A 25,466-nucleotide genomic window follows, 5' to 3' on the forward strand; every position below is an offset into this window, starting at 1 on the left:
TCAATGACATCCCCGAATTCAGTAAGTGCAGTTCGATCAGATGAAGTTCAACACTCATCCGACTCGATATTCTCTCCAAAACTCAAGTTCCTGGTTACAAGAATCACATCTCTTGTTTCCATTCAACTTGCATCAGACAACTACCTTACATGGAAATCGCAGATCTTCTGGGTATTTCGAGCATCAGGTTTTTTCGCTTTCCTCGATGGATCAATTGTATATAAACCTCCCTCAGGCCCTTCCAGCAGCTCAGAAGAATATGATAATTGGCTTCTGACTGATCAGTTCTTAGCCACTGCTCTTAATTCAACAATTTCTCCTGCTATTCTGCACCATGTAGTAAACTTAGACCATAGCTTTCAAATTTGGTCTGCTTTAGAAACAAGGCTAAACTCTGCCTCCAAATCACACGTCATTCAAATTAAGAATGAGCTCCACAATTTGAAAAAGGATGACAAATCCATGCAACAATATCTGGGAGAGATCAAGATAAAGGTAGATACCCTGGGAGCAGCCGGTTCCACAATGGAATCAGAAGATATAATCCTCTACATTCTAATTGGTCTTCCACCAGCCTACGACGCCTTTCTACTGCTATCCGAATTAGATCCTCCTCTCTCCCACTAGATGAATTTTATGCATTATTGAACAGTGAGGAAATTATCCTGCTTAACAAAGACTCACAGCATTCCAGTACAGCATTGTCTTTTGCTCTCTCTGCTGTCCGTGGAAGGGGCCGATCAAGAAACCAATTCCCTCGAGGACGTAGACGATGGTCCTATGACCAAAATAGAGGCAGATGGCAGGAAAGAGGATGGCAAGGAAGTGGGCGGTCCGGGCGTAACAACTCAAACTTCATCGAGTGTCAAATCTGCAAGAAGACAGGGCACTCAGCTGCAAATTGCTGGTTCCACCTATACCCAAATGCTCAGTATTCCCCTCCAGATACAAACCATCAGGCGCTGTTTACAGCACCTCCCTCCACACAAACAAGAAACTGGATCATCGACAGTGGAGCATCTTCCCACATTACAGCTGACCCTGCTGCTCTTCACAATGCATCACCATTCCTCGGTACAAATCAGATTTCAGTAGGTGATGGCAATTCGATTCCAATTACCCATTCCAGTTTTGGTACGATTACTACTGACTCTCATAGTTTTCGCCCCTCTAAATTGCTTCATTCACCACAAATTTCACACAGTCTTCTGTCAGTACATAAATTAGCTGTTGATAATGATTGTGTTGTCATTTTCGACTCGGGTGGATGTGTAATTAAGGACAAGAAAACAGGGCAGACACTGTTTCAGGATCAGTGTACTGATGGTCTCTACTCCATTTCATCTTCCACAATGACCACAAAACCTTTCACTGCCTCTACAACAGTACTACAGGCTTCACCAAACTCAAGTGTCCTCTGCCATCACAGATTAGGCCACCCCAATTCTGCTACCGTTTCACAAGTGTGCAGGCTGCAGGGAGTGCCCTACTCAGAGATGCCATCATGTGTCACATGTAATCAATCAAAGAAGCCAGCTGTGGTGGAGTGCCAGCTGCCCAGCTGAGTAGAGAAATCTAGAATCGATCTTCAGCCGGCTGTGTTGCTGAGATGATGATAGTTTATAAAACCTAAGTCCTATGGGACCCCAAACATAGGGTGGGTTCTACGAGATGATGACTTTATTATTGTTGGGATGCTTTCGTGGTTTCTTTGTGGATACTATAAGTATCTTTACATTTCTCTGTTTATAGCCTTAATGAAATAGACAGAACTTTTATTCCTTCTTTTATCAAAAAAGAGATAAATATGTAGATTCTTTTATTTGTGCGTCAAAATATTTTAGGGGTGATAGGCACTTGAGTGCATAAACATATACAGAATTATACTATACAATTTGTATACAATTGAAATTATTTCCTTGCAAGGATGAAGCATACAAGAGGTTTTTGGTAGAGCTCCTAAAAAAAGTAGAGAGAGAGAGAGAGAGAGAGAGAGAGAGAGAGAGAGAGAGAGAGAGAGAGCTATCCAGTGGTATCTGAGAGAGAGAGAGAGAGAGAGAGAGAGAGAGAGCTATCCAGTGGTATCTGTATCATCATTGGTCCCTATAAAAATTTATTTAATCCTTCTTTTTTTTATTCCTTCTTCGAAGCAATGCTAAGTGCATGGCATGCACAAGCTGGCACTTTTTCATGCATGGGCCCTCATTGATAGCTGACATGGCTTGGCTTGTACGCATCATTATGCACTTTGCAATTTAGAAGATTGCTAGACTTACTCAATAGCCTATGTGGTTTTCATCATGGATAACTGCAGCTATCAAGCTTATCCTCTAGTCAAAATATTTTTCTCAAGAGAAATGTTGAATGTTGAATGATTATCAATGGCATATCTAATGAAATAGGCCAAGCTCTAGAATATTTGCATTACTCTTAACTACAATTATTTATTTTTAGGTCTCGACATGTGCAATGTATATGAGTTGTGAGAACAACTGTTGGAAAGTTGAGACCTCATAAAAAGGGAAAAAGGAGGTGGAGAAGAATTGATAAAGTTGTATTAGAAGAGATAGAATCCAATACTTCTAGAGTCTTGGTTTCTCAATCAAACAAATTGTATTTACCTCTCAATCTCTAGTTGGGTTAGGATTTGTCATATATAATCATAGCGGAAAGGACTTATCTCCTAGTTTGAAATGTAATCCCAGCACGTCTCTTCTGCCAAATTATGTATAAATTTGGTTCACAACTTGTACATTTTTTTTGTGTGTATAAAATTATAGCAGCTATGTATAGGATGTAAAACTGTGTATAATCCAATGGTTATTTATCTCAAATCCTGTCTATGGGCAAGATCACCCATATACCTATGGTTTACTCCTTTTCCTTTCTTTTTCTTTGAAAAAAGTTTTAGTCGTAGCAATCGTGTTAAGGTGGCACAGTTACATACAATCCATAAATTTGTATCTTTACGTCCATTTTTCACCAACTTGTGTATAACTTGCTCTCAAGTGTCCACTGATACGAAAACCGTATGTAAGGTAATTGAGTATAATCGTTGTTAAAAACAAAAACAGGACTAAAAGTTTTAGATAAAAGAGAGAAAGTCAAAAAGGCAGATAATTATATGAGATGTAGTAAAGGGAAAGGAAGATGGACACATTAGAGGATTTTCATTCTTTTTCCTCTTGATATGATGATTTGAAGCCGGACGTGTGACTGCAAGACCTTTCCCATTGGATGAGCTGTTTGAGACTGTTTTACCTTTTTTTTCAGGAAAAGAATTTAGTTATTTGGGAACTACTTGTTCATTGTTGCCACGTCCTCGTCTAATATTCCAACAAACGGTCCTTGGCGGCCTTGTCTCCCTGTCTAATATTCCAACAAACTAGGCTGAACCGATTAGATTCGCAATGAAAGAAATCACGCTATCCAGCTTCGGTTCCAAGCTCCCCCGAATATTCTATTCTTGCCCTGCTCATCCGGAAAGCCAAGAACGATGCCGATGGGAGCAAAGCACGGCCTTTTATCTTAGCTATCCATTCCTATAACAAACCCTCTAGCAGCGTGCAGCGTCCCCTCCTTAATATCTTCTCCAATTCGATTCAATGTTATCCGTACTTGTGCCTTCAAGGTTCGGGCTAGATCTTTGGCACGAGAGAATAATTGATATTTTTTTCGAGATATCATCACTTTGCACAGCCCTTAAATCACTTCAATTTTATTATTCATCCATTTGTATATATAGATCTTGAAGCGACTATTGTTTCCTATGAGCTCCTATCTCCTAGCTTTCTTAAGATCCCTAGCTTTTTTAAGATGAGCTTTGATGGTAGTATGTTTGACGGTGTAGGTAGAAGAAGAATGGGCTTTGCGATCAGAGATCACGACTCCAAACTTGTCGTAGTTGGAGGATGATGCATATTCGACGTGGCTATCATGGGAGCAGAGCTAAGAACTGCGTGGAAGAGCATCACCTATACAATGCTTATTCTGGGTACGGATAATATCTACTTAGAAAGAGATTTTGCTAAGCTTTTTTTGAATTATTTATGTCTATCAAAAGATAAATAGTATTGCCGGCCATGTCGTCACTTTTGCTCTACAATATTGGGCGGAAATTAAGAGTTTGTTCCTTTTTTTTTTTTAATTTTTTTATTTGGCTTTAGATGAAATGGTGGATTTTGTCTGCAATCTCTGCTCTCACTTGTGCTGCTGCCGCGCCGTCTCAGAGCCCGAAACACAGAACCCGGCGAGCGGCGGAGAGATGGACGGCGGCGGCGGCGGAGGGGAAGGGATCACCCATCGGACGGTGGCGGTGAACGGGATTAACATGCACGTGGCGGAGAAGGGGGAGGGGCCGGTGGTGCTCCTGGTCCACGGCTTTCCGGAGCTCTGGTACACGTGGCGCCACCAGATCCATGGCCTCGCTGCCCGTGGCTTCCGCGCCGTCGCCCCCGACCTCCGCGGCTTCGGCGACACCGACGCCCCGCCTGGCGTCTCCTCCTACTCCATATTCCACCTCGTCGGCGACCTCGTCGCCCTCATCGATTCCCTCGGCCAAGACCAGGTGATTACTGTATGTCACGGATTCTTCTTAGGCACTGCTTCTTGGATCCTAATGTTTAAGGCAACTGCCGTGAAGGTGTTTGTGGTGGGGCACGACTGGGGCGCGATGGTGGCGTGGAGTTTGTGTATGTTTCGGCCGGAGAAGGTGAGAGCTGTGGTGAATTTGAGTGTGGCGTTCACGCCTCGGAACCCGGCCAGGAAGTCGGTGGAGTATTTGAGGTCCCTCTATGGAGACGACCACTACGTTTGCCGATTCCAGGTGCTGCAATAATTTTATTAGTTGTCGACTTGTTTCTTATATTATTTTATTGGATGGGTTTCGTTATGGTTCTGTGTGGCCTTTGTATATGTAGCGATGTTTTGCTTCTGGACACTTATCTCGGATCAACATGAAGTTTGTAATTACTTTGGTAGGGATTTCCCTTGCTGAATGGTAGTGAATTATTTAAAGAACTGGAGAACCATGTGGCCACGTCACATATCCGCTGGTTCTTCGGATTCAGCAAAACGTCGAATTGATTATGAAAATTAGATGCAAACTTTAATTGGGGAAGCAAATGAGTGGTATTTGTTCAAGTTGGGCTGACTTGTAATTGTAGGCACTGAGTTAGATTTGACATTTTTTATCTCGTCTTGGCAGCTCGGGCTTATTTGGGTTATGTACAGTTTTGTGAGATCTAGACTTGTACTAGTTGGAGGATCAATTCTAGGTTTGGGATCCAAACGCTGGCCATTTTTCTATATTTATGACTGGTTGGAACAAGATCAGGTCAAGTTTGAGCCAGATGAAGGACTTTCTTAACATTGCATCATTAATTCACCTGTGAGGAAGAAGAGCCAGAGACTTGGCCTGTGATATTTGGATTTTACTAGGCTTAAACTGATACATAGATATTTATCGAAAAAATAAAAAATAAAACTTGATAGATAGATATAATACTTGCATTATTCTAGCAATACTTTTAGCAAGTGCGTGCCAATATGTAGATAAATATATAGATATTAATCTTAATGGAGCCATGGGAAGAGCCGCTTCTTTTTTGCGGCGGGGTCTTCCATTCACCAGCGCAGACTACATACAAGTGCTCTCCGAACCGTGCTGGACAGTCACCCATCGCACGACTCTCAAACCCAACTTGTGGTGGATCCCGGGGGACAAAGTCAAAGCGCTTAATCCTTTGCCCCATAGGAGAGGAAAGAATGGATTTCATCACATTATTTAATAACAACTGATCATGCCAAAATCCTTTGACCAAGCTTGCTCCGAGATGACTAAGTCATCTAGAAACTTGGGGTCAAATGCTTAAGCAGAAATCAAATAATCTCAAAATTCTACTATTTCAATTGGATTTGGATCTACATCCCACAATACATACGGAGTTAGACCTAGATTGAATTGCCTTTGATTCAAATTCTTGTAGACTTGTGTGAAATTATGTCTTTATCCTAAGGAATGCCTTGCACCTTTTGTTTCAAACATATGCGTCACGAGGATCCCCGGGAGTCCAAAGGAATGCTACTTTGTCCAGAGATAAGGTTTTCTCAACACTCTTTTGGTCATGGGCTTCACTTTTGCAACCAATTTGTGCATTGCCTTTCATAATAGCGATGTCTTTTAGATAAGGTTTTTATTTAATCACATTTCAAAATTTTAATAATTTAGCTGCTCAATTCATTTATGTTTAAAATGGCAATTGCATTTTAAGAGATCGATCTTTACAATTCATTGGAAACCCTCTTATAAGTTTGCATTCTACTGGATTGTCATGATATATACAGTGAACCAATTTTGAAAGTTCTCATAAAAAAAGGTATCAAAGGCCAATATTTTGATCTTGGCCTAGTACAATGATTTGCTGCCATGAAGTTTTATCTATAGTACATGGAGCGGAAGCTTGTTGGGGAGATATCTGTTGGTCTTATTTTTCGTGACCTTTTTTCTCCATTGCAGTGCTCTTATGTTGTTCTAAATAGCATGCTCTTAAATGACATTGTCAGAATTGACATTATTTGTATTCTTCTCAAAAATGACAATATCCATGGAATATATTGAATGGCTTTTTTCTCTCTGGAAACCCTCAACTAATTCATGAACAATGTCAATGGCTTGTATTATATATCTAGAAACCAATGACATAATAATTTCTTCTTACCAGATGACATTGATTGGCTCTAAGTACCAAAGAGTTTCCAACTGTCTCTTAATTAACATTTTTGAATGCGGTAGGAACCTGGAGCAGCAGAAGCAGAATTTGCGCGTCTTGGTACAGCATTGGTTCTCGAAAAGTTTTACACATATCACTCTCCAGATCCCCTTTTTATCCCCAAGGAAGGATGGGGTTCCCCTGACACTGAAATCCCATTGCCTTCTTGGCTCTCGAAAGATGATATCAAATATTATGCTAGCAAATTTGAGAAGACTGGTTTTACAGGAGGACTGAACTATTATCGGTGTTTAGACTTGTAAGTTTACTGCAACCTTTTGTCTACCAAAACTAGTAGTGTGACTGAATTATGTGACCTATAAAGCACGATATTTTCAATATTTTTTCCAGGAAAAGTTTCTTTAAACTTCAGATGAACCAAGTTCATCCTTCCAATTAAAGTAGTTTAATACCAATCATTTATTTCTGTTATGTTTATTAAAAATTATTAGGCTGCATGCTTTGTAATGACTTGATGATTGGGCAAAATGGGGCCTCAAATATGATAGTAAAAATGAGGGTGTTTAAGTCGATGTATAAAAAACATTATGAAGGAACAGTTAGAAGAGGAAAACTAGAACATTTTTTTTTAAGCTACTAGAATTATGCTGTTATATTCAACAAATGATGAAGCTATTGTTCTTGGTAAAGGGGTACTGGTCTAAAAGACTTGGCAGAGTAAAGGAAATGGGATTGGACTAATTTTTTCCGATATTCAAACATTCAGGAGCCAATAAATGGTGTTACAGGATTTTGGTGAGGATTAGACATTCTAAGTATAGTTAAGAACAGCATGCAACTATGAGGTGTGCATATCAATCATAGAGCCTGCATTTCATTTAGTTCGTTTTTTAGTTTGTACTGATGCAAAAAAGAACGGTGGAATCAAAATGGTTTATGTACATTTGCATATGGATGTAAGGTACCCCTGTTGATATCCTTCAGCATTTGTTATGTTTGAGAATTGAGAAATATTCTTATGTAAATACATTCTCATGTTTGTTATTTCTCTCCTGATGGAAATATTGTGAAATATATAATAAAAATTATAATCCTGACTTTGAGGCATATCAGATTTTCTCTGATCTGCCATATTAATCAAACTCTAGAATCAGAAAATTTTCAGCAAAATTCTCTAAATTAGTTTTATCATACAGTTCGTGTCATTACCAATGTTCTTATGTAAATACATTCTCATGTTTGTTGTTGCTATCATGATGGAAATATTGTGAAAAAACAATAAAACTCATAATCCTGACTTTGAGGCATATCAGATTTCCTCTGATTTGCAATATTAATCAAATTCTAAAATAACAAAATTTTCAATCATCTTCTCTAAATCAGTTTTATCATACAGTTATATAAAATTGAGGAGTGTCATTTCCAACTATACAATAATCCATGTTCAAAATTTTTATGTCTGGCATATTGAGAATAGATCGATTTGATGCAAACGTGCTGGCAAAATGCAATTCAGATATGGATGCTCAGTCATATAGCAAGGCCTAATTTGTGACAATCCTTTTTTTCTAAATTCTAACAAAGTAGTAATGCAGTATTTCTGATATGATCTGCATTTGATTATGGTCTTAATTTGCTGGTTTGGAATGTTTGTTCGGAGTCTAATGAGTTGGGATGTATATGGTCTTGGCTCATGGAACCAGGGCTATGGTTTCGGCCTTCATCTTCTTCTTGAGTTCTAACCCCATCTGCTGCACTATACCCACCCCATCCCACCTTAGACCAGAGCTTAAGCCATTGGGCAGACTGGTCAAAGCTCAAGGAACTAGGCTTTGCTAACCGAGAGTAGATGTGAGGACTGACCTTACTCTGAATTGAACCTGTGACCTCTTGCTTAGAGTGGCAATACCATCCAAGTAAGCAGTTGGTGATACTTGGTGAGAATATCTGACTAGGTTTTAGCTTATAAAACTCAGATTAGACCCAAACAAAACATAAAAACAGAAAGTAAATTATTCTGGTTTGGGTCCATTTTGATTCAGAGGACACGGGGTAATACCATCCAAGCAAGTGCTTGGTGGTACTTTGTGAGAATATCTGACTAGGTTTTGGCTTATAAAACTCAGATTTGATCCAAACATAATATAAAGCCTGAAAGTAAATCATTCTGGTCTGAGTCCAAGCCCAAGTGCAAAGCTAGATAGGGTTAAAGTGGACCTAAAATGGTTAATTGTCCTAAGTTTTTCCATTCGGAGATCCAAGTCCAAATGCGAATCTAGTTAGGGTTAAAGTGGACCTAAAATGTTCCATTATCCTTGTCTTTGCATGCAGAGATTGTGCATGTTTGTGTGTGTGTGTGTGTGTGTGTGAGAGAGAGAGAGAGAGCACCAATCTCTTTTCAGAATGTGTAAGCAATACAGGTAGACAATCGATGACTAGTATTTTGTTTTTAGATCACAAAATAAAAATATTAGTTAGGAGATGTGGGAGATGTTATATTACTGCAGAACCAACTCGGTTTTATATATATAAAAAAAGGAATCACAGAATTATTTTTTTTTTGTTCATGGAAAATTATTTATTTAGCATCTTGTGCACCACTTTTATTGGTTAATCAACAAGTGAAGCAGCCTGCTGGTAACGCCTATCCTGTTATTTTAACTTCAGAGTTAACTGGTCTTAAAACAGATAATATATATCTTTATTTTTTTTAGAAGTTTTCTTAATATAGGTTATGATATGCGTCCTGTTCAGTTAGTGAGATCTGTTATTTATTCATCCTCATACTTCCATATCAGTATGTGACTGAAACATTACAATGGTATGAACGCCATGCAGAAATTGGGAGCTTACAGCACCATGGACTGGGGCACACATAAAGGTACCAGCAAAGTTCATTGTGGGAGATGTAGACCTGACTTACCATACACCTGGAATCCAGGACTACATACACAAGGTTGGTTTCAAGAGTTATGTTCCATTACTTGAGGAAGTAGTTGTAATGAAAGGAGTAGGCCACTTCATCAATGAGGAAAAACCACATGAAATTACTGTGCATATTTACAACTTCATCAAGAAATTCTGATTTGCAATTATAATTCTTGTTAAGCTCAATTCTGGTGCAGCCATCTATGTTGCATATAAATAAAGCAATTCTGTCAAACAGCTTAATGGAAGCTGTTGTGCTTTTGTATATCTATGTAACTTGTGTGCATTTGTTTTGGTCTTTGGAGGATTTCCTCCTGTTTATCGCAACTGATTGGTTAAAGATGTAGCTGTGGTGTGAATTGTTGGAACCGATCATTAAATATAGCTCGCAGCACATGTTCCATGAGTACTTGGATTTTATTTCACTTTTTTTGTGCAAGGATTTAATGCTACTTATCTTCTATTTAGTTATAGAATTGGTAGCAAAGACTCGTGAACTTTTCGTAAATTCATGGCAATGGGAACATTTTCTGGTTGTTCACAGTGGTTCTGAACAATTTCTTGGAAACCCTGTGGGCAAGGTGTTTTCCTCCCTCTTCTCTGTCTTTCCATTGTAAGTTCAAAACTAACTAGCTAGGCAAGTAAACATTATTGTGCGAAGTCGGGCAGCGACTCAGCCCTTTGACTAACATTTAAGTATGTATTTTTCAGTAACTAATTCATGTATTCGAGGATTCGAAGATCGGAATACTAGTTTAATGTTCAATCTCCATCCATGTCTTGCTATTTTTTTTAAATCCTCTCTCTCTCTCTCTTTCCTCACAGGGAATTTCCAGGTTGATGCAGGATACTTGTAGCCAAATTAGTGTGACAATACGAAAGAAGATTACATCCACCAACCTTTTCTACATGAACGACTTTCAAAAACTATTTAGTTACTTAAGTTTGATGAGTAGTACTTAATATATCCCTTAACAAGTTGGCCTCGCATGCATGCGCTCTTCCGAGTTCCTGAGGTTGAAACTTAGAACTTAATCCAGAGTAAAATGGTCAATGATGGACATGTTTGGTTAAATTGTAAACCAACCAAATCATTGTTGGGGCGATATAGGTGAAGACATTAAAAAAACATGGGAGTTTTAAATTCCGGCTCTCTCTGGCCAAATACATGACCTCAATTCTCCTTCTGAACTTTGAATATACAAGAAATAAAACAGTCTTGGAGGAATAAATGGATACAGAAAAGATTAGTTGCAAGTTTCATCGTTTCGGCTTGGGGTTCCTGCCTTTTATTTTTACCCTTGTCCTTGTAGTCGGATCGAGAAAGGCCCTAGCTTAGCCTTGCTGTCCCTTATATTTTTAGGATCCGATGAACATAGTACGTATTGACAGCTTCACAAGAGAAGAAAAGAGCATTGTATTGTTGGTGAGATGCATTAACTTTCGAGTGCTTTCCCTTGCTGCATTGATGAACATTTATTTCATGAGCTTGAACCGTAGGCATCGAGTAGCAATGCGACTTTGGAAGAGTTGGGACTCCAGTGATCGGGACCTCTGGAGTCTGGACTCTTAGAGATAGGTTGAAGCTTCCCTAGTTCAAGGCATTTCTGCTCCATATGATATAATAATACAAAAAGCCATGCCCACCTAAGTACGACAGAAAAAGTCTTGTATAGCTAGAACAGTATAAAGAAAAATGCTCATAAAAGTCATCCATCAACTTACTGCTCGGTTAGGTATTAATAGACAGTATATTACAAGCAGAATTTAGATTAAAAAAATATCAAATATAGACTAAAAATGAATAGAATTTAAACCATATCTTCTTGGAATTGATTTAGGTTGCAATATACGGCAACAACCATCCCTCCTAGATGTAGATCGGATGGATGCGTAGGAAATCTAACATCCAAAAAAATTTAAATTAGTTCGGCCTAGATTTAAGAAAGAATTAGTAAGATGGCTATGATTCATCCATAATTCGCATCCATGCAATATTTTTCATTTTAATACTATAATCTTCAAGAATGCCGATAATATTTTATTAAAAATATACTATTTTGTACGTTGATTTCATTTAATGCAGCATTATAGTTTCCGGCCTCAGCATTTAATGTAGCAGTAACGGAACTATTGAAACCGTGAATTTGATATCCGAAGGATCGACTTCCGAGAAAGCATATGCTTCCAGAGAACCACTTCAATGATCGTGTCTGAAAATATCCAATTGGATTTGCAATTGTTGCTTGCCCATTGCCGAAGACTTCTTGGATATAGAGACGTTTCGAGCTTGTTTGCTTAAGGTGGCCAGTCCTACCATTAATGCATTTGCTTTGTTCCTTCTTAAATAGAAGATACCCATGCGCTATGGACATTGAGAAAGGAGGACATCCATCCAAGATAGACTTTGTTCAGCTGACCTAATCCACTTAAAGCGTTTGTCTGGTTGCTGCTAAAAATCTAGATGGAGTATCCATTTTGGACTGAATCCGGTTGACCTGTAATCTAGAGTGGTTCTAACCCGACCTAATTTTGAACTACATGGGTCTAGATGAGTTAATACTGCACCTAACTAGATCCAATCAGTGGTGATACGGAAGTATAAGGCAACAATCATTGTTGGTGCATCAAAAATTATAATTATTTGTCATTTGAGGTACGATAACTAAATCCTATATGTCAAGTCCCTGGCTACGTGCACCGTGCACGTTACAATGCTCAAGACCTACGTGCATGTGTACATGTAGTGTAGGTATTATAATTTCGTACTTCTAATATATCGTAACAAAATTAGCTTTATGATTTGTGTCGTTCTCATACTTTTTTTTTTGTGATTTGCATGATACAAGGGCGTGCCTGCATGGAATGATATTGCTATATAACACAAATTATAAATATATTTAAGGTTGTACTTTTGTTTACATGAAATCCTAAACCAAAATTGGATGCAATGTAACGATTTTTTATTACAAAAAATTGACAAGAATGAATAATAGTCAAAAACAACCTTCCGAGTTTTTTTTTTCTTTTTTTTATTTTTATTTAGATTAAGGAGCCTAGCCGTCCTACCACTCTTATGTCTTAGCTTAGGCTCTATAAGGGCAGACTAAGCACAACACTTGTTTATATTTCTTTTCAAACCAAAATTTTTTTCTTTTCACTTTTTGCTGATGGATGTAGGTTTTTTTATATTTGTGGAAACGACCGTTTTTTCTTTGTCTCTGATTACCCAAAAAGAGAAAAAGGTAGGTGGCGGTTTGTAGGAATTTTAGTTGCCTGAAGTACACGGTTTGGATTTTGAAAATCTAACAAAACCAAAGAAAAAACTATCAAAAAATGGATTATGGCTTGCTGTTCATTTTGTCCCACACGATGCATTCATTCAAAGAGCTATCCTATCTTATTCCTCTCTTCTTCTCCCCAGAGGATCCAAATCCTTGCTTAGTTGCACACTTATTTGTCACTGGAATCCTTGATGTGATTCACAGGCTACGAGCGGTCCATCCATGGTTTGATTGACACATTTCTGATTAACTTTATGTTTATCTTATGTCATCATGATGCACATTCTTGTAGGTTTTAATGCACCACCATCACATTTCTCTTTAATTAGATGTATATTTTCTTGCTCTTAATTCTGGATTTATTTTTGATTTAGCTGTTGCACAATAGTGAGATGCACATTTTCGGTTGACTTGTATACACTTTTGACATTTTCACACTCAACTGATATCTGTATCGAGTATTACTGCACATACAGGGGGAAAAAAAAAAACCGACACTGATCCTGCGAAAAGTGAAAACTATAACGACCACTTTTGTAAAATGCCCATATATCAATCAAAGTTATTGCCGCATTCCTTAAGTTGAATAACAAAGACAATCTTTATCAAAAAGCAGAACTTTCTGGCTTTCCAAGTTGTAAATCAGAACTCGGATTTTCCAAACTTTTTTCAGTGGAGACATGTTATTGTCGCCAATTTATCGAAGAACATCAACGTAAATATCGACCTTTTAACTAAAAGCATCTATCGAGAGAGAGAGAGAATGCAACAACCGAAGATAAAGTACACTTATCATCCAGCAAAAATTTCAACAAAACTTAGATACCTAGATCCCAACCATTACTGAGCGTACACTGTTGTTCATTAATTGGAAACAGAACAGTTGATGGTAATAGCCACCGACCGATCGAGGCAGAAAAAAAACCGTGAGCGAACACTCCAAGCTCCCAAGGGGGAGACGTTAAAGGAGGGAGAGAGAGAGAGAGGCGACAGAGGCGAAGCAGGCCGGCTCTCCCACCTACCCCGCTGACTCCAAAGTTACTCCGGCCGTTAATACTCGTCCCTTCCCGATGCCACTCCTCCTCTCTCAACTCCATTCCCTCTATATATAATAATGCAGCGACTCGAGAACAGATATAGAGCAAAAATCGTCCAGGAACTCGAGAAAAAGGAAAGAAGATGGAGGGAGAGCTGATGGCAGAGATCAGTCACAGGTTGGTGGAAGTGAATGGCATCAACATGCACATAGCCGAGAAGGGGGAGGGCCCCGCAGTCCTCCTCCTCCATGGCTTCCCGGAACTCTGGTACTCGTGGCGCCACCAAATCCTCGCTCTCGCCGCCCGCGGCTACCGCGCCATCGCCCCCGACCTCCGGGGCTTCGGCGACACCGACGCCCCTCCCGACGTCTCCTCCTACACCATGTTCCACGTCGTCGGCGACCTCGTCGCCCTCATTCACACACTTGGCCAGGAGAAGGTGACTCCTGCAGCTAACTTTCCTCCCATATGAAGTCTTTCTTCCTAAGCTTTAATGCTTAAGAAAATTTAACATGAAGGTGTTCGTGGTGGGTCATGACTGGGGGGCGCTGGTGGCCTGGAGCCTGTGCCTGTTTCGGCCCGACAAGGTGCGGGCGCTGGTGAACCTGAGCGTGGCCTTCCGGCCGAGGAGCCCGGACCGGAAGCCGGTGGAGACCTTCAGGGCTCTCTACGGTGACGACTACTATATTTGTACTTTCCAGGTCTCTCGTCTTCATGTCTTAACCCTTTCCTTAACTACAATCCAGTCTTGCTTAAACGTTTTAATGCCTTTGAATAGCTCGGACGGAGAGAGAAGTGGTTGGGTTGGCAAGTCCTATATATCGTCTAGTTATTATCCCATTCTGTAACCAGTAATATATAACCGGAAAGATGATGATTTATTTTTTTCATTTGGTGTTATTAATGTTCATATGATAAAAATAATGTTTGATGTATTTTAAAGCTCTAGTAGTTCTTTTTCGAACAGAGGAGTAATCAAATGAAGTCTCTATTTTACTGTCATTTTTTATTTTGAGGGCTAGTTGATGACAGTTGAAATTACATTATTTATTGAAAACCTTGGTCAAGTGTGAAAAAAATTCTATTGCAAAGGATGAAGTTGGAGTGGGGGGATTGTCTAGTTCTGAGGGTCTTTGGTTGTTGGGTGCTGGGTAGGTGGATCTGAATCAATTAATGTTGTCCAACTTTCTGTTGTAAGTTTGGATCTTGGATTCATAATATATTGGACTTTCTATGAGTACTTTGAAGTGCATTCTTGGTGAGGTGGTGCCAACTTTAGCCGATCACATCTTAGCAATTCACATCCTAGTGGTTGCTGTAGTACGAGGAAGAAATCCAATAAGAAGCCTTTGCTATTTAACAATCTTGTTGTAATATAATTCATCAATTGTTTCGTTGAACTGGAGTGGAGCCACAGTGAAAAAAGAGAGTTGGAACTTGGATGAACGGTCCCAAGTAAATATTTTGAGCAATGATACACTAGCTCGGAAATCTCACTCAAAAGAATCACTTGGCTAACTTGCACCTTCGTTTAATTTCATCATATGGTACGTTTCATAATGCCAATTGAAAAAAGTAATTAATACACCAGGTTTCAGAGCTATATTTCCAAGTTACCACAGCATTAATCAAATATTTTGCCTTTTTTTTTCTTGGTCCTCTACATGCTTATTTATTTGGTTTCGAGACCATGCTACAACCTACACTTGCTGTTACTGAAGACAACACTGTACCATTTATCATTAGAATTCTGCCAGAATATATCATTAGAATTGTATTAAAAGAGTGGAAATACATGTGATGATATATTCTTAAGCTGAGAGTATACCTGCATGTATTTATTTCTCAAAAGTCAAACTGTCCCATCCAGAATGCTACATAAAATATCATTAATGAAACTTGTTAAAAAAAAAAGAAGATATTGAGTGTTTCTTTTCATTTCTTTGACCATTGACCACTAGGCATTTTCCTGTGCATGTTGTAGGAGTGATCAAGATTTATGATGATATATGAGGTTGGATTAAAGAGCTGCCTTGATTTCTCATAGAGAGCTCCTGATACCATTTGGAGGGTTCTAATGAAGTCATAGTAGGATTGGTCCTGGTAGGACTTTGCTTCCTATGTCATCAACATAATCAGTGCTGATTGATATTGTGCCTTACGAACTAAGTGTTTCGAAACATGAAATGATTTTGATTTTGATTTTGATTTGTAAAAAAGCAAATCGTTAGTAGCTACTCTGAAAGCTGAAGGGGCTCTTGTTTCTTACAGAGCATTATTTTCTTTTCATAGAATCTTCTAACTCGGTACTCCAAACTAGTTGTGAGGCATCTCCCATTTGCTAGAGCATAATATCACGAGCTTTTGAAATTTGATAAGACTTTATAGCTAATCCTTTATTTTCTTCTATGTGGTAAATTATCTATGCTTATTAGACACTCCTCCAGGGATGTAATATGATGACTTTATTGTTCTTGTTCCTCCATAAATTTCTAAGCAGCGAATTTTATCTAACTATTTGCAGGAACCCGGTCGAACCGAAGCTGAATTTGCTCGCATTCCTACTGCTTTGGTGATCAAGAAGTTCTTGACTTATCATGATCCAGGCCCTGTTATTGTGCCCAAGGAGCATGGGTTTGCAGCTTCCCCTGATAAGGAAATTACCCTGCCTTCTTGGTTGTCAGAAGAGGACGTCGACTATTTTGCTAGCAAATTTGATAAGTCAGGCTTCACCGGAGGATTGAACTACTACCGAGCTTTGGACTTGTATGTATTCATAAAGGCTGATATAATTAAAGGCGTGGTTTATCTTAAGTATGAGTTGCATGATCATTATGCTGCATGGTCCTAGGATTGGTAGTCTTCGATCACTAGGGTGCATTTTATGGTTAGCTGCTAAGGTATTTTTCCTTCTTCATATCTTATAGGGTAACCTTGCACTTAATCACTTGATCCATGCCTTTTTCTACCATTAGTCACCCTGAGAAAAAAAGATGTATTCCTTGACATCTAATTAAAATCTTTTCTTTCCTTTTTCCTTCCTCTCCAGGCCTTCTGCAGGTCTTAAGAGAAATCTGTTCTTTAATGTTCAAGCATTGACTCACATCTTAAAGTTCTTGTCTATTCTTTTAAGAAAAAGTTGGACAAGATCCAAGAAGATTCTTTGCTATGTCTCTCTTTTTTCTTAAAAAAAAAAGCTCTAGATATATGAAAATAGATAGAACTAGAGAAAATCAAGATACTTCAAATCACTTAAAGATTCTTCCATTCAGTAAGCTGCAAAGTACTCGGTTTCTAATTGATTCAGTGAATGTTGTATATCATTCTAGCCAGATGATTTTCTTAACTCACATGAATCGCTCCGATTTGGTCTACACAAGAAGTAGTAATCCATTGTTCTGCCTTGTTAATGGCTCTCTGATTTTATTAGATCAGTTTTGTGTATCATTCGAGACAAGGAGATTTTTCGCAACAATGCTCCTTCGTTGTGCTTGGATTGATGGATTTGACTTCAAATCTTTCATTTTTACTATACTGTCTTAAGTGCATCTTAGATAACTCAATGGTACATGTGCAGAAATTGGGAGCTCACAGCACCATGGACTGGGATGCAGATTAAAGTTCCTGTTAAGTTTATTGTGGGGAATCAGGATCTGATATACAACATTCCAGGGGTTAAAGACTATATACACAAGGGCGGCTTCAAAAGAGATGTACCTTTCTTAGAGGATGTAGTTGTCATAGAAGGCGCAGGGCACTTCATTAACCAGGAGAAGCCACAGGAGATCACTGATCACATCTATGAGTTCATTCGGAAATTCTGAATTGCCTAGCCAGCAGGCTCTGCGATGCATGCATAATTTAGTAGTGTCACCTTTGTCATTAATTAGTATCTTCTTAATCATATGATCACTATTTTTTCTTTACTTACATGAATTAGATTTAATCTTATTTTGGTAAGGCATACAGAATGTAAGAAGATAACTAGCATTGAGCATGCAAACTTTTCATGTTCAATGCTAGTGAACTTTTCATCGATGTGTATACTTATAATCGTACAGAATGATCATACTCTCAAGATTGATGAAATTGAGTGAAAACAAAAGATGCAGGGCTACGGCTTTTACGCAAAATTGGAGGAAAGCACAACTGTGGTTGTTATATAAAGATGGAAAAATATCAAGATATTTGTAAAATAAACAAGGGCAAATTTCTTCTCACGCCATCCTATACAATAATGGCAGCCATCCCATTTCATAGTAGTACATTGAATAGCAAGGACTAGCATGTGAAGTTTCTACTCACAACATTCCATGGCATGATGGTAGTCATTTCATGTCATACTAGCATGTCTCAAGCTAGAGGGTGGAGATGTGTAACAAGTTGACCCGATTGAATCTTTTCACAAACCAAATAGCAGTCTAAATATGTTGGTCCATTCATCCAAAACTCGGTTTGCAGCTACATGAAGAGCGGCTTGGCTATCACAATGTAATCTCATGGGTTGGGTATTTGAAACACTATGAAGAGTAGTAAAGAATGTATTTAAGCCAGGTGATCTCGCAACAGTGATTTGCTAAAAATGCCATGACTTGCAAGAAAAGTGATGTATGTCATGGGACAAGCAGCCCAATATGAATGGTCCAACCAGAGGCGCCTGGGTCCTCTAAGGGATCACCTTGATCATCTCCAAAGTAGGATTTGTTGCTCCATTGGGAAATCAACAGGGGATAACAAAGCTAAAAGATCACCTTCTAGTCCGCAGTCAAAGTTCAGGGCTCAACCCGGGACATGCGGTACGGTAGGGGCAGTGAGAATTTCCATTGGCCCAATAGAAGAAAAAAGACGCATTTGTATCTACGAAACCCATTTTAAGAGGCATTGGGCGAGAATCATCCATAAGATAATCGTATGCCTTAGAAATGATATGAGGTGTTTGGAAATAGTTGAAGTAGTTGAATAGGTTAAATTTATTTTACACTCACGCTTTTTGCTACATAAAATTCTACTTGTTATTCCTCTGTATTCATTTATTTTGGGAATTCAGATCCATTGATGACTTCATAACTGATGTGCCCTATCTGGGAGCTCACAGCACCTTGGACTGGGGTCCAAATAGCATTACCATACCATATCCAAGACTACATTGCTAGGGTGGTTTCAAAAGAGATGATGCATTTCTTCAGGATTTCTTCGAAAGAGACTACATTAAAGGAAGGAGTGGGCCATTTCATTCGTTAACCAGGAAAAACTAGATGAGATCTCTGACTGCATATATGAGTTCTGATATTCGAAGATCACTCTTGTTGCCCTCCATTTTATTCAAATCAATTTTGTCGAACCTGAATTAAGTATAACCGATATAAATGACACAATTACAATTGAAAGTTATATGTTCTGATTGGTTCTGTAATTATCACTTGCATTTTGTTTTGATGTGGTACTCAATTAAACATGGGAAATTCCATCCGTGCTGAGCTTGGAAGTAGAATTTTCAGCTATAGCTCCTGGTCGAATTGTAGTTTTCAAGTTAAAATTAGAGCCATCTATGGGTCAGTTTGGGCCTGATTAATGGATCTGACGACATGTCGTTTAGTTGGGATAAGATATGAGAGAAGATGATAGAGAGACCGGGAGATCAAGAAGTCCGAGGACTCCAATCTCACGGGACAAAACTGATACGAGCAGTGTAAACCAGGGAAAGACTACGAGAGTAAAAAGAAAGTGGTATAGCTTTTGAAGAGCGAGGGCTTGACACCCAAGCAATTGGGGCATGATAATTTCAGGTGCACTTGGGAATTGAATACGGTTTCAGTTTGTCCTTCGAAGGGAAAAATGGGGGCTTTATAGTTGCTTGCTTGGTGATAGGTCATGAAACCAAAGCCAAGTATGTTGAGTGAAATTTAAATGAGTAAAATGCATGAGCACATATAAGTATCTCAAGGAAAGGAAAGAAATGAGGTTGAAATGGGATTTTTTTTACCTGGTGGGCGAATGGGGTTGTTTTCGGGCTCCACTTGGATACAATTTAGTCCCTGATTTTTTTTTTTTCCAAAGGTGATGCCTCAACTTTCTTTTATCCTCCAGAGCACTTATGCTATGCAGGCATCATCAGAAAATCTAGAAAACATCCACCTCCACCCTCAACCAAAAAAAAAAAAAAAAAAACTTTTCACTTGTGGATGTCACATTAAAACTAGGAGGGTTCCGGTTCTATTTTTCGAGCGAAAGAATGATTGATCCTCTCTCAGGACATCATCCATTAGAGCATGCCTGACACAAATCTTAAACACTCCAAACCCGAAATCCCAATCTGCTAAAACTCTCCGCCTCTTACCCAACGGGTAGGTGGCGATGCAAGCCAAACAAATGCTCAGTGATCACTTTAAAATATGACAATTTAAGTTAGCAACAAGGTGTGATTAGCTTCATTCAGCTGTTAACATCTTAAACTCTTGCCTCGGCACTTGAGATCATAAAATAATTTCCACAGCCATTTGTGTGAATTTCTCAAAAATAAGCGTTCTATGTTATTAGAATATTAGATTCTAACATCTGTAAAATGACTGATTAGTTGATTATCTAACAATGGCTATGATTGAGATCTTTTGTCTAATCTATACAATAAGATCTTTTGGAACTGGGCAAACAGGACTCCAAGAAATCTCTAACTGAATTCTCTCTTTTTTTTCATTTTGGTAAAGCGAGATCCACGAGAGAGCCATTATAAGAGAGACTCCCTCTTTCTCTTCTTTCTTAGAAAGGAATATGTGCTGTATTAATTATTATAATAAATAAGCAAATACTATCTACTATCCTCCCCTATAGTATTAACATTTTTTTAATATCATAGTAGAAGTAAAAAATACAATCACCATTAAATAGATACCAATCATAAGTTAAACAGCCCAACATTGTCCCTCCCACTTACTTAAAATCAGATGACTCGTCCATTTAAAGAACAAAAGGAGGTTCTTGTGGCACTGTATTAGAAAAGAGACTAATATGTCAAAAATTCCTAAAAACATTCAGCCCCAGTGGCAGTTACAAGTGTTGTTACTCCAAACCTCATCCAGTCGCCCAATTTTGCATTTACTCAAGAGTAATTAAAATCATCATAGCATAACTTAAGGAAAAAAAATACATCACAGCATATCTTAACAACCAAATCACCTCACAGACCACAAACAATCTCAGTGGCCTGACATTTAAACTGAAAACGAGTACACTGAACAATAATGCATCCTTGGCAGGCAAGAAATATAATTACCTCTCTTTCAGCAATGGATGTGCCAGCCAAAAACGTGTACGCTAGTTTATACGACTATGCATGTCAACACAAAGGAGACTGTAGGACCAAAAAAGGGAAAAGACACCATGTCACAGATGTTAGGAAGCAAAACGTGCACCACAATCCAAACTTAAAAAGGTTCTTAACGTTTCTGATAGTGATATGCATTCAGAGGGGGAAATGAAAATACCTGCCAGACTTATTAAAATTGTACCCAAAATTGAAACACAACAAAAATTTTCATGATAATAATCCTCCCTGCTAAAAACATTACCATTACTTCATCCTTTGGAATAAAAACAAGAGAATCTGACCTAAACCCTAAATCCTCTGCTGTTCCTTCTTCCTCTGGCCTTCTCAAATTTTCTTCCCTTGGAACGGACATAAGGCTTAGTATGGCTGTGTGGAACTCCTGGAGCTTTACCGAAGTGCTTCACAGCTTCCCTAGCATTCTTTGGACCCCTGAGGAGAACCTGTAATTTCATGCAACTGTTAGAAACATGCAAGTCTTGACAAAATGCTGCCGTCCAGCAATCTTCCTTACTGCAGCACTAATAGTCGACGGTCATCTACGACCATCATATTTGGTAGCCATTTAACGAGAACTAAAGCAAGTCTTAAGAGATCAAATATATTCGGTATGAAGCATGACTGCAGCAACAGTACATTCAAGCATCAAGTAAAAACCTGAAAAGCAAAGCCCCTCCCAACATATTTTGATAAAAGAAATGCTGCCTCGTGCCTATGTTATACTTAGTTATACCAGAAATTATAGTGTTTGTTATAGAAAATGAAGTGACAAATATAGAATTATTGATATTTTTTATTGATTATATATACCATCATATATTGATCTCTCCAAGATCAGCTAAACCAAACATCAGTTTCGTCCAAAATTTTAAGCTTGAAGGCGAAGGAATAATCAAGAATCAGATTTCACAAGATAGAAAAAGAATCAGAAAGAAATACTACAAAAACTTGAAAGTCATCCAAAACAATAAATTAATAAAACTCGAGAGTCACTTTGAAGAAAGAATAAATCAAAAGACCAGCCACGCTAAAAAAGCATACAGTTCTTTTAGATCAGAATATGGGAAGAGTCATCCAAAACCCACAAGAGCTAAGTTAATTTAAATAAAATTATCTCTAGCAGATGCAAATAAACAGAAAAATACAACAAAAAATAAATGCTAGAAGGAATGAGGCATTTAGCTCAGATAATGTTTTGGTATCCATTCCTTGACATTCCATTAGATGGAAGTTCTCATAATGAGCTGGGATTAAAACAATATCATCATTGCTTCAATTATTATAGCCTGAAGTATCATAAGCTTCAGGAGTAAGGCTTGGGGGGAAACATTTGAAAGACATTAAGGAATAAAATTAGCAAGATCAACAGTCGGCAACATTTCATGTAAAGACGGCAGATTAAGCTGAAACATATACTATCAAGTGAGGTTGGGCATCTAAGAAACAGAAATCCTGATTATCGAATCCAAAGATATTTGAATGTCCATTCTCCTCATTTTAAGGACAGATATTCAATATTCATCATAGACCAAGGGATGTAAGTCAACCGTACTGCTGAGAATCTAAGAGCCATCCAATTGATCAGTTTAGTCTAAAAATGTATAATGCATTCGTAGCAATCAAACATCAAACCTATATAAGCAGTCTTGACTCAACTAGTCTAGACTGATCAAAAAGACACATGATGACTTCGACTGTGCTTTTCTTCAGCATTGTGGATCATGCATTTATTCCAAAATATTATTAATAAGAACAGCAAAATTTTCTTTAAATGGCAATCCAAATCACGCAACTGAAAATAAAGGAGTGATTCCCTCAGTATAACATTTAATGAGTTCATCAATGCACATCAGCATTAGCATGGCTTAGACAAACATCATAGGGAATCAAACCAAAATAAACATCAAGTAAAGAAAAACGAATAAAATTTCTCGACTTTGTGTTAATCTCAGATATCAATATGAACTCTGTTCCTTGACCTTCCAATGGATGGAAGACCTCATAATGAGCTGGGTTTTAAAGAGCAATATCTTCACTGCTTCAACAATCTAGCTAGTGTTGAAAGGTAAGTCACATAAAAAGACAGCAACCACCATTAAGACTCGATCTTGGAACATGGCAATAATGTGATTGCAGAAAGCCAAAGAATTAAAAAGAATACATTTTTTGATGTGGTAGATGTGTGTGCATATAGGCTCAAAAGAAGATATTGAAAAATTTGGAGAAGACCACACGGCCAAACCAAGTCCAGAATAAGCAAAAATCCTCATAACCCAGAAGCTAGTAATAGAATTGCAGATTATCACCTTGAAATTGCAAATATCCACATCTAAATATAGCCAAAATTTTCAATCGTTTGCATGTTTCTCTAGTGCTTTGTAGATACAATTGTATCGTTCTTATACCTCACTCAAACAGTATATAGGTTCAGGCTAGTAGAACAATTAAACCCATCTTACAAGCCGAATAACAAACAAAGCAACCATTTTTCTTCCTTTCTCCAATTAAATCAAAAGGAAAAGCGCATGTACAGGAAGCGTGCAATATAGTATATACCGTGTTCTGCCCAAGAGGAGATTGGAGGGCGAGCTGATCAAAGGTCAAACATTCTCCTCCAGCCTTGAGGATCCTTGCCCTAGCCGTCTCCGTAAACCTTAAAGCAGTCACCTTCATGGCCGGGACCTCGTAAACCCTCTTATCATCTGTCACCGTACCAACAATCACTGCAATCTTATCGTCCTGATTCAAAGTAATAACACTACCAGTAAAAATCCACCCATCTAAAAATCAAAACTTTTGTTTTATCAAATAACAAAAACTATAAATACAGGAAATCAGTGGAGACCAACCTTTCCTTGCATAAAGGTGACGAGCCTTTTGAGGGAGATGGGGGGCCTGTTGATCTTGCTCATAAAGAGCCGTTTAAGGATCACCGCATTGAACTTGCTCCCCGTCCTTCGCACCAGAAACCTATACAACTGATCAAAGAGAGCAAACAAACGTATCCATCGGCTCAATAATTCCATCAAATGCAATCTAAAAGATGGCGTAAAGACCAGATCCAATGCAAACGGACACGTTCAGAGATGAGCTCACCTTGACGAGGAGCTTGAGGTAGACATCGTCGGACTTGGGCGCAGTGCGCCTAGCCTTCTTGCTCCTGCCGCCGGCGATGAGATCGATACCCTGCGACGAACGAAAAAGGAAGAAAGCAAGGGATAAGAAGAGACACACACAGAGAGAGAGAGAGAGAGGAAAGGTTAGGGTTCCGTGTTTGGGGAAAGAGAACGATGTTACCATGGCGAGAGCTCCTCCCCGCCCACGGCCCTCTGCGGCGGCTACAGTTCTAGGGTTTGAGCGGCCCACCCTCGCCTCGCCCCCTTTGGCCCTTCGGGGGGTATTTATAGAAGCGTGCTGTCCGTTGTGCCGCCGGTTCTTGGTGTTGGATTTGGCATTCTATTCGCCCGAGACGCGGGTTGATCCGAACCGTTTCTCTTGGATAGTTGGATGGGGAATAAAATCGGGAGATAATCCCCTATTCCCTCACTGGTCGTACCAAACATCTTGACTGATGGAATAGGAGTATTCCCTTTATAATGCCCACGAGGTTATCCCTCTCACTTGTGTTATAAACCAGTTCTATAGCAAGAGTGGACTATCGTAAGGTGGAATAAGCTTATTCCATCCCGGAGTTTATCCCAATTACCATTTTACTCTTTTACTTTTCCTATACACTCTTAAAAAAGAATGGAACGGTAATTTTATTTTTGTGGTAAAATTCAGATTATTGTAAAGTTCAATATGTATTAAGTGCATTCTATCCCCCCTATCTCATCTAATTTATTTTCCAAACCAAATACGGAAAAAACTTATCTCGTGATATAAGCTCATCCCTTCTACGATAATTGATATTTTTTATATTTTTTATAAATTTAAAACAATTATAGAACGATTTAATGCGTCATTATTGTAGATCATGAGCCATTTTATAGGCATGGCTCAAAGTGTTAACGATGTGCCTTCAAAAAGACCTGAAGATCATGACCATAAATATGGTGAAACACTTGTCCATCATAATTAATTAGCCATATTCCATCTTCATCAACCTACACCAAATGTGCACTCACAGGAGGATAAGGATGGCAGTCCCTACTTCACCCATTAA

At 38.6% G+C, this 25,466-nt stretch overlaps 3 protein-coding genes and 3 non-coding genes across 9 annotated transcripts; 2 read left to right on the top strand and 4 right to left on the bottom strand.

Annotated features, from left to right (window-relative positions):
• Positions 1 to 3,479: 3,479 nt before the first annotated feature.
• LOC103703631 (epoxide hydrolase A-like) lies at positions 3,480 to 10,068 on the top strand. 4 transcript variants are annotated; one of them, XM_008786548.4, is made up of 6 exons: positions 3,480 to 3,631; positions 3,851 to 3,994; positions 4,167 to 4,567; positions 4,643 to 4,825; positions 6,794 to 7,029; positions 9,570 to 10,068. In XM_008786548.4, exons 2-6 carry the CDS (start codon positions 3,937 to 3,939, stop codon positions 9,814 to 9,816), a joined length of 1,125 nt encoding a protein of 374 aa, XP_008784770.2. In that variant the 5' UTR covers positions 3,480 to 3,631; positions 3,851 to 3,936; the 3' UTR covers positions 9,817 to 10,068. The 4 variants fall into 4 exon arrangements, with proteins under 4 accessions (XP_008784770.2, XP_038974443.1, XP_038974442.1 ...); XM_039118515.1 differs by having other exon boundaries at positions 3,481 to 3,631; positions 4,230 to 4,567; XM_039118514.1 differs by having other exon boundaries at positions 3,481 to 3,631; positions 3,851 to 3,927.
• A 3,886-nt stretch (positions 10,069 to 13,954) lies between these two features.
• Positions 13,955 to 17,971, top strand: LOC103703630 (epoxide hydrolase A-like). The gene is made up of 4 exons (XM_008786547.4): positions 13,955 to 14,419; positions 14,499 to 14,681; positions 16,505 to 16,746; positions 17,558 to 17,971. Exons 1-4 carry the CDS (start codon positions 14,123 to 14,125, stop codon positions 17,802 to 17,804), a joined length of 969 nt encoding a protein of 322 aa, XP_008784769.2. The 5' UTR covers positions 13,955 to 14,122; the 3' UTR covers positions 17,805 to 17,971.
• Positions 17,972 to 21,369: 3,398 nt separating this feature from the next.
• Positions 21,370 to 24,680, bottom strand: LOC120105778 (60S ribosomal protein L18-2-like). Its single transcript, XM_039118516.1, has 5 exons — positions 24,599 to 24,680; positions 24,398 to 24,487; positions 24,151 to 24,279; positions 23,858 to 24,040; positions 21,370 to 21,744 (listed from the first exon to the last, which is right to left on the bottom strand). The coding sequence occupies exons 1-5, from the start codon at positions 24,599 to 24,601 to the stop codon at positions 21,586 to 21,588; spliced, it is 564 nt and encodes a 187-aa protein (XP_038974444.1). The 5' UTR covers positions 24,602 to 24,680; the 3' UTR covers positions 21,370 to 21,585.
• Positions 22,478 to 22,579, bottom strand: LOC113462515. The gene has a single exon (XR_003384975.1). It is a non-coding gene; the product is annotated as a small nucleolar RNA snoR69Y (small nucleolar RNA).
• On the bottom strand, positions 23,110 to 23,188 carry LOC113462517. Its single transcript, XR_003384977.1, has one exon. It is a non-coding gene; the product is annotated as a small nucleolar RNA snoR53Y (small nucleolar RNA).
• Positions 23,242 to 23,347, bottom strand: LOC113462516. Its single transcript, XR_003384976.1, has one exon. It is a non-coding gene; the product is annotated as a small nucleolar RNA snoR69Y (small nucleolar RNA).
• Positions 24,681 to 25,466: the final 786 nt, after the last annotated feature.

Source organism: Phoenix dactylifera, unplaced genomic scaffold (assembly GCF_009389715.1).
Source record: "Phoenix dactylifera cultivar Barhee BC4 unplaced genomic scaffold, palm_55x_up_171113_PBpolish2nd_filt_p 000366F, whole genome shotgun sequence".
NCBI classification, from domain to species: domain Eukaryota; kingdom Viridiplantae; phylum Streptophyta; class Magnoliopsida; order Arecales; family Arecaceae; genus Phoenix; species Phoenix dactylifera.